The 8,442-nt window shown below is 48.8% G+C and overlaps 1 protein-coding gene across 1 annotated transcript in view; it reads left to right on the top strand.

Annotated features, from left to right (window-relative positions):
• Window positions 1-947: 947 nt before the first annotated feature.
• The window catches only part of GRIN3A (glutamate ionotropic receptor NMDA type subunit 3A), a 67,067-nt gene continuing 59,572 nt past the window's right edge, over window positions 948-8,442 (top strand). Inside the window, exon 1 of the mRNA XM_056514509.1 lies at window positions 948-1,580. Within this exon, the coding sequence (XP_056370484.1) occupies window positions 963-1,580 (618 nt within the window). The 5' untranslated portion in view covers window positions 948-962. The remainder of the gene's footprint in view (window positions 1,581-8,442) is intronic.

Here is an 8,442-nt window from a genome sequence, read left to right as displayed (position 1 = left end):
ATCACGGGTCCCGCATGTCAGAAAATGATTCCGTTTGAAGCAGCAGCGCATGGGGAGGCACCGGGCACTGCCGGCGCTCTCTTCCTCAACAAGCGGCAGCGGTAGACGCGGCTGCCCCGACGTCCGAGGGGGGACCGAAGCCCCACCTTCGGTTCGCAGCCCTCGGGACGCGGAACACTGTTCCGCTGCTCGGGCGCGGTGCGGGGGGTGCCCGGACACAGGGCTCCGTCGGGGCTGTCCCGGGACGCTCCCGCGGGCGTGCAAAGGGACGGTCTCTTCCTCCCCTGGGCGGCCCGCGGGGGCGAGTCCCGGAGCCCGGGGAGGAGCCGAGCGGGACCGGCGCTCGCCGTCCCTCCCGGCGGGAGCGCAGCGCAGCCCAGCGACCGCCCGCAGCCTCACCGGCAACTTTGCCCGGCTCCGGAGCCGGCGGGGAGCGCTCGGAGGGCGGCGGGGCACAAGGGCAGGGGGCTGGCGCAGGGAGCCGGGCCGGGATTACGGGGCGGGGACGCTGCGAGGCGGGGAGCGCAGCCGGGAGCGCGGAGCGGCGGCGGGGAGCCGGGCAGGGGCGAGCCCGGCGGGCTGGGAGCGGGGAGCGGAGCCGTGTAGAGCCCCGCCGGAGCCCGGGCAGGGGGAGCCGGGCAGGGCAGCATCCCGCCCCCGGCGGGGGGAGCCGGGCAGGGCAGCATCCCGCCCCCGGCGGGGGTAGCCGGGCGGAGCGAGCGGCGGGGATCGCAGGGGCGGGAGCCGCCCCGGCCCCGCGGAGCCGAGGGGGGCGGTCCGGGGGCTGAGCCTCCCCGCAGCCCCGGGGCGGGGGCGAGGCGGCGGCGGCGGCCCCATGGGCGGCGGCGGGGGCGGCTCTGCGCGGGGCTCGCCCGCCGCGGCTGATGCCGCTGTCGCCCGCCCGCGGGGCGCTTGATGCGGGTGGCGGGGCCGGGGGAGGCGGCGGCGGGGGGCTCCCGGCCATGCGTCGGCCGGGGGTGCGCGGGGTCCTGGGCCGGGCGTGCCTGCTGCTGCTGCCGCCCTGCGCCCTGGTGCTGGCGGCGGTGCCCGGCTCCGCGTCCCACCCGCAGCCCTGCCAGATCCTGCGGCGCATCGGGCACACGGTGCGAGTGGGGGCCACCCACCTGCAGCCCCGGGCCGGCCCCGCCGCCGCCGGCTGGCCCGGGGAGGCGTCGGGCGGGCGCCCCGAGGGGCCGCGGGGCCGGCGGGCGGGGGGCGGCGGGGGGACGCGGGCGCGGCCGCCCCCCTCGCCGCGGGACGCGCTGCTGCTGGCCGTGGCCAACCTGAACGGCGTGCCCGGGCTGCTGCCCTACAACCTGTCCCTGGAGGTGGTGATGGCGATCGAGGCGGGGCTGGGCGACCTGCCCCTCTTCCCCTTCTCTTCGGCCAGCGCCTCCTGGAGCAACGACCCCGTCTCCTTCCTGCAGAGTCTCTGCCACACCGTGGTGGTGCAGGGGGTCTCCGCCATCCTCGCCTTCCCGCAGAGCCGTGGGGAGATGCTGGAGCTGGACTTCATCTCGGCGGCGCTGCGCATCCCGGTGGTCAGCATCGTGCTGGGCGAGTTCCCTCGGCGGAGCCCGGTAAGGCGCGGCGGGCACGGCGAAAGCGCTGCGGGAAGGGTCGGGGGAGGGTCGGGGGACGGGCGGCCGAGCCGGGCAGGGGTCGCGGCGGGAGGACTCCGGCCGAGGGAGAGGCGCTCGGACCCCGGGCCGCCGGCACCGCTCTTCGGTCCCGCCCTTCTTTGGCACCCCGTTCCGCTCCAGCCCTGGAGTGGCCGGGAATAAGCGTCCTCTCTCTGGAAAGGCAGACAGGAGCGCGGTGGCACAAGCGAAGTTGTTAGCCCGAAGTCACGCACTGCGCTAAGTTGTAGAGCCGAGAGCAGAAGGGTCCAGGACCGACTTTGCATATCAAGAGAAGGTTGTTAAGTGGGGAGGGAGAAAAAGGCAAACCGAAAAAAAACCCGAACAGCTTTCAGAGTGTTTGTTATTGTTCGTAATGCTGTGGTCTGTATGTGTGAGCACTGCAGTTTCTTCACCAGGTGACACTTCTCAGGGAAGTTGTTCAGTGTAACTTGACTTTGCATCGAGCTAAGCAAAAGCGCCCGGATTTTCTGTAGTTCAGTTTCACCTATAGTTAATACACTGGTACAAGATCAGATTTTTGCTGATACGAGTTGCCTAACTAAAGTAGTGGGAACTGCAGCCCATCCTGTTTCTTTGAGTAGCTAAAATAGCAGAAACTGAATTCTTTCGTGTTTGATTTAAGTCTTAGGCACTAGTAGCATCAGGAGTTAAACTTTCTTTTATACAAAGATGGCAAACGTAGTGTTACACACTCTGGAGAAAGGTGATAGGTACAGTATTTTGCACCTGTGTGTTTCATGCCAGGAGTCATCTTCAGGTCAAAGAGTTGGAAGAAAATGCTCTACTCTGTAAAGCCTGGGCGAGGGAAGTCATAAGTAAAATGGTACAAGCTACCTCTTAAGTATGGGATAAATAGCTGTGTTGTATAAGAAGAGGTAGCTCAACTTTGGTCACAAAATGTAATCAGAAAAAAAAATGATTGAATTTGTTGTGAATTTGTTTTGGAAAATCAAATACAAACCACAGCCCGGAACACATTTCTGTAGGTTTGGGGATTTTTCCAGTTTTTCTGTGTTTGAATTGTGACAGAAAAGGTAGAAAAAATCTGTGTTAGGTAGCTCCTAGTCTGTAACTGAAGGTGTGACTGCTGTATCCTGGTCTGAATCACAGAATGGTTTGAGTCAGAAGGGACCTAAAAGATTTCATTCCACCCCCTGCCACGGGCAGGGACAGCTTCCACCAGACCAGATTGCTCCAAGCCTCATCCAGTATAGCCTTGAGCACCTCCAGAGCAGGGCAGCCATAGGGAACCTGTGCAAGGGCTTCATCACCCTCAAAGTCAAGAATTTCTTCCCAATATCCCACCCAACCCTGCCCTGTGATACTTTGAAGCTGCTGCCCCTCCTCCTAGTGACAGGAGGATGTTCTTGTCAAAATCCCCTCTCCAGCTCTTTTGTAGCCCCTTTAACTCAGCCAGGCCTCTCTGGCAGAGCAAAACCTACATAACTCAGGTCTCCCTAGATTTAAGCAAAAACCCAGGGGAATTAGTGCTGCTGAATTCTGGTGTTGTTGGTGCCAGTAGCATCCAGGTTTGCTGTTACATCTACCAGCCTTGCAGCTGCAGTCACAGTGGTGCTGGAGTCAACAGCCAAAGCTCCCTGGGGGCCAAATCCTGAGCACAGGATTCGCTCTGGCTGCTAGCATTATTTTATCTTCCATCTCAGAGAAGGGTCTAAGTTCACCCAAAGCTGCCTGAGTTCACAAGATGTGCATGCACATGCAGCACAGGCTTAGATTTCATTGCTGCTTCCACTGACTTCAAAGCTCCTGCTTAACTTTCAAATTTTTCTTAAGTGGGGAGCCCAATGGATCAGTCTGTTCGAATTAGGACTTTGTTCTTAAGTACACTTTAACTGGCATTGTCTTCAGTGACAGTGAAACAAATGCCTGGCACTGCACCTGTTCTGAACAGACTCCGTTTTTCCCTGGGGATGAGCTAAAAAAATTACTTTTCCAGAATTTGTGGATTTAAAAAAACAACTCAGTCTTACTCAAAGGCCAGCTGGTAATACAAATGTGTTAGTCTCTCAAAGTTGTCTTGGAGGGGCTGACATCTTTCTGAACACTGTTTTTTTTCATCATTTCACTTATTACATACCATTCTAAGGCTAATGCTGGAGGCAGTGCTACAGCAGCCTTGCCTTGCACACTTCCTGGAGTTACAGGATTTCCAAGAGCACATTGGAGCCAGGAGTTCCTGGAGCTGTTATTCTCAGCATTCTCTGTTGCTGGCAGGTATTTTGTGTTGCTCACACAAGACCAGCACTGACAAGAAATGAACTCACCACAGACCTGTCACTTTCCTGTCTCTGTAGACCTGGAGCTGCAGACTGGCTTCTTCTACTGACTGGCCATCTTAGAGGAGGCAGTTGTAAATGGCATCACTGTAGACAAGGCAGATTTTGCTGATAGATCCAGCATGCAGATTTCCAGAGAAGAGAAGACTGATTTCTAACCCTGCTTCTCAATTGGCACCCCTGGGTTCACCCCTCCTACTGATGCTTGGATCATCTACTGAGCATCTTCCCTCCCACAAAACCACTGCAGCATGCCCTTGGAGTGCCTGCAGGTATCTTCTCCCACACAGGGACAGAAGCAGACCCAAAACTTGTTTGCCCCAGAGAGCATTTTGCACTGTGTCCATGTGAAGACCATGGCAAACATACCAAACCCAGTATTCACTAGATGCTGTCTCATATTGCTTCTTCTTGGCTTTCAAATATTTTATTAGGGTGGTTCTAAGGTAGTAATGTCTAGTTAAGTCTCATTTTTCCACACTCCAGCAGAACAGAATGCACTGTCTTGTACTGCTGCTGAGTGTTAATGTCATTACTTCATGAAGAAATTTATAACAGGCAAATGTTCACTGTAATTGGAAAACATTGGTCTTGGAGCAAATCTTATCTAATATAGCAAAAGGCAGTGCTTACAATGAAAGGGAAGGTAAAGAAACAGAACTAAAATACGTCTCAATAATACTGCCTTTTGTCTCTGTGGTATTTGATGATAACATGAGAGGAAATCCACAGCATCACAGACGGGCAGCTACAGTCATGTAAGATACCCAGACTGTGTTTTCAAAAGTTTTGTGTTTGTTCAAGCATATTTAAAAATCAATTTCTCATTAACTTCTACTATCCTGAAGCTAAAAAAAAAAAAAAAAAAAAAAAAAAAAAAAAAAAGAGAGAGAGAAAGCAAACAGTCTTTTGGCATGAACAATCACAAGACAACAGCCATCACAAGGTGTGGTCCTACACAGCAACTTATTCTGAAGGTTCAGGAGTGTGTTGGTTTCAAGGGAAGCTACACAGAGTAAAGTGTGACACACTTTTTTAATTTCATATCTGTGATTTAATTGTTAATGTACACTAACAGTGAGTCCAAGTGCTGTTGTGACTTGAAAAAATGCTGTTTACTTTTCCCATTTTATTGTCATTTCAGTAAATTTTCATGCTCAGTAAGCAAGAGTAACAATTTAACACTGTCATTCAGCAAGGAGAAAAGCCCACTGGATTTCTTCACTACTAACACAAATGCAAATTTCTGTGAAGCTTTGACAGCTCATTATTTTGGAGACAGCAGCTCACAAGCACTGATGCCACTGAGGCAGGACTTGTCATCTTATGTATGTTTGTATCAAGAGAAGCACTTAATTTTTTGATTCCAAGATTGCCAACATCATTAATAATTTTCCCATGGATGGAACAGGGAGAAGATCCAGGGAACATGAACCATATGTAAATACAGTGATATTGCTTCTAGTAGTACAGCTTAGAGCTGAGAGTCTGGGAAGAATAGCCCATAATATCCATTTTGTTGCTGATAGTATCAGAAACACAGGGGAGGTCATGTTTGCAGCACTGTTCTCTGAATTTAAAGGAGTATTTTTAGTGGGTTTCAGATAAATTGGGACCTGTGATGCCCGTTAACATGAAAAGGAATCTTCTCAGAGCAACTAAACAGAATAAAGTAATTACAAATCATCAGTCCCTGCCAGTCTGTGCTTTACCTGGTTTCTTGAGGAACTGAAACTGCAGTTCTACTGATTTCTGCTGTGACTTCAGAAGGGGTCAAAAGAATAAATAAACCAAATCAGAGCTTCCAGGTTAAACTGAATTTTTCAGTGAAAAGCAAGCTCAGCCTCAGAAGAGATGCTGTAAAAAGAAACTGCCTATAAACATTTAATATTTTCATTTGTTTTTAAAGGAATTAAGTTGGTTTTTTTTAATAGCTTCCTAATTTATGGATATTATATATATCAGATGACCCTGAATAAAGAATTATAGGTCTTTTTGGAACTAGACAGAAATGCCACTGTGAATACAGAGTCCTCAGAAGTTACACTGACCTGCAAGACACAGACTATGCATTGTACCAGTGAAGGCAGGAAGAAAATTACAGCAAAGGGATGGAGATGTGGGAAAGCTTCTGCCAATTAAATGCCCAGAGACACTTTTTTCTTTCCTCCTTGGAGCCAGAATTTCATGAAAAGTGAGTTTTGTGGGAAAAAAAAAGAAAAGTGGTTTAGATTGGCTCGGGGAAAGTTTTAATAATTCAATTTTCCACGAAGAGAATGCCACACACACATTTGGCTGCAGGCTCTGGTCATTCAAACTGTCATTGCTAATCAGGATTAGTCCAGATATTGGAAGCTTGTAGTAGTTTCTGTGTAGATGAGGAATATGTGTTCAATCTTTACCTGTGGCCAGCAGCCCTCCTCACTTCACACTGAATAAATAGTGTGGGGCACTTCTCTTTTGAGTATTTCAGGAGGGTTTATGACAGGGACCTTGAGAGGAATCAAGGACAGAAATTGAGAGGATGTACAAACAAATGCCCAGTTGCTTCTCTTTCACCCAGAGACATTGGTGATATTTCCTCTATCAAAAATCTTTGCTTGGAACAAAGAAGTTGGGAGAAAAACCCAAATTAGTCTCTTTATTTGAGTTAGAGAGTTTAAGGAAGATCCAGTTACCCACAGCTGCAGAAAATCTCTTTTCCAAATGCAAGAAAGTGGTGATATTGTTTTTAGTTTTCTCCTCTGTTCCTTTAATTTTAAAGTCCCTTGGAGACAGAAGGAGACAGAAAGAGCCAGAAGTCTGCTGGAATAGCACTCATTCAGAGCTGGCCAGTAACAAGGTTTTCCTCATTCCTCATCTCATGCTGATTCTTTGATGCAGAAAACCTGAATTAACATCAGATTCAGTACTATACTGATGTTTATCTTGGGTTTGTCTCCTTTGTTCTATTCTGGGTGTTCACAAACAATGTCTTCCTCGCTGCTAGGTCTTTCATAATGCAATGCACAAACTCCTGTCAGTGATAAGTGATTAAAATATGACAGCGTTGGATCATTGATTATTACTTTGCTGAGCGACAGGCATGATCAGAAGAAACATCAGAGAATACTTGGCTTAATCCACTAAGTAAAAATTATAATTTTGCCTAGAATAGACAAATTTGAAGACAACCTGTTGTCAGATTCTATATGAGTACATAAGTTTCTGTACTGAACAGATTGTTAACAAAGAAAAGTAAGTTGGAGTATTCAGTATCATTTCCCCCAATAATTTGTCCATGAAAACCAGTGGAAGAGAGCTACAGAAACTAGAAATCAACAAAGGATCATGTAATGTGTTACTCAATTTATTTTTTATGATGAAATTCAAATACTGCTTTTAAAAGTTCTCATTTAGGGTATATTTAATAAATTGTTTACTATTTAAACCCATGAAATATTGAAAACACGTAGTGTTAGGACGTTAGGTTGCTGGATCAATTTACAGTTTTAAGCCCTCAAATAAAATATTTATATCATATTCTATTATTTCCCTCTCTGAATTTCCAATTTATTTTTAAATGCTAAAGAAAGCTAGGCATAACATGGCTAGAGTTTATGTATTTATTGTAAACAGCAGAAAACTGGAAAAAGCAGTTTGTTTCAGAAACGTGAATTTGCCTTCCAGCAAAGACTCAAGACTATAAAACCATGTTTCTGTAGGTCTTACTGAAGGGGCTTTTAAAGAGTGGAAGGGTTGTCTTCTCAATTTGATGGAATGAGAGAGTGCATCAGATCTCACTGCAATACAAACAGCTGTGCATTGCAGAGTTTGCTCAGAAGAGCTGAAAGCATCCAGAGAAAAGAGGAGGAAGAAAACAAGAAAAGGAAGCAAGAAAACTGGAAACATCACATGTCAGTGACGCAGGGGGAGAGAAGGAGAAAATAAGCTGGATTGAGAAGAGAAAGAAGAGGTGCCTTTCCCTATGTCTTTACTTTTTGTGGTCTAGCAGCATAAAACAAGGGAACTGAATTTTGTAAGGAAAAAGCACTGGACCTGGGATCACCAAGCACAGAGAAGAATGGCTTGCTCAAATCAGGGCTGAATTCACAGGGCTGTCTTGATCCTATCTAAGAATAATTACTTCCAATGAGTAATGCTTGCCCAAAAAAGCATTTTGCCCGCCCAAAATGCATTGTCTTCCCTGCAGACTTCTCAGGAAACTGATTAATCCAGCATCTAGGCAACAGTGATGGGAATGGGGATTATGTCAAAGACAGATAATGGTTTATTGCTGTTGCCAGAGGGATGTCTTGCAAAGGGTGTGAGGCCTTGATGGGGCTGGGTGTGATTGATGGAAGGCTCTTTTTGAACTTCATGCTGAGAATTATGGTCAGGGTCCCTCACGATGCTTTGGGACCCAGGGTCACACATCTTCTGGTTAGTACTTCAGAGCACCAGGTGACTGGGATGCATGCAGCATCATACCAGCAGGTACCCAGAAGGGATTCATAACAAAT

This window comes from Oenanthe melanoleuca, chromosome Z (assembly GCF_029582105.1).
Source record: "Oenanthe melanoleuca isolate GR-GAL-2019-014 chromosome Z, OMel1.0, whole genome shotgun sequence".
NCBI lineage: Eukaryota > Metazoa > Chordata > Aves > Passeriformes > Muscicapidae > Oenanthe > Oenanthe melanoleuca.
This window is presented reverse-complemented; position numbering and strand designations above follow the sequence as displayed.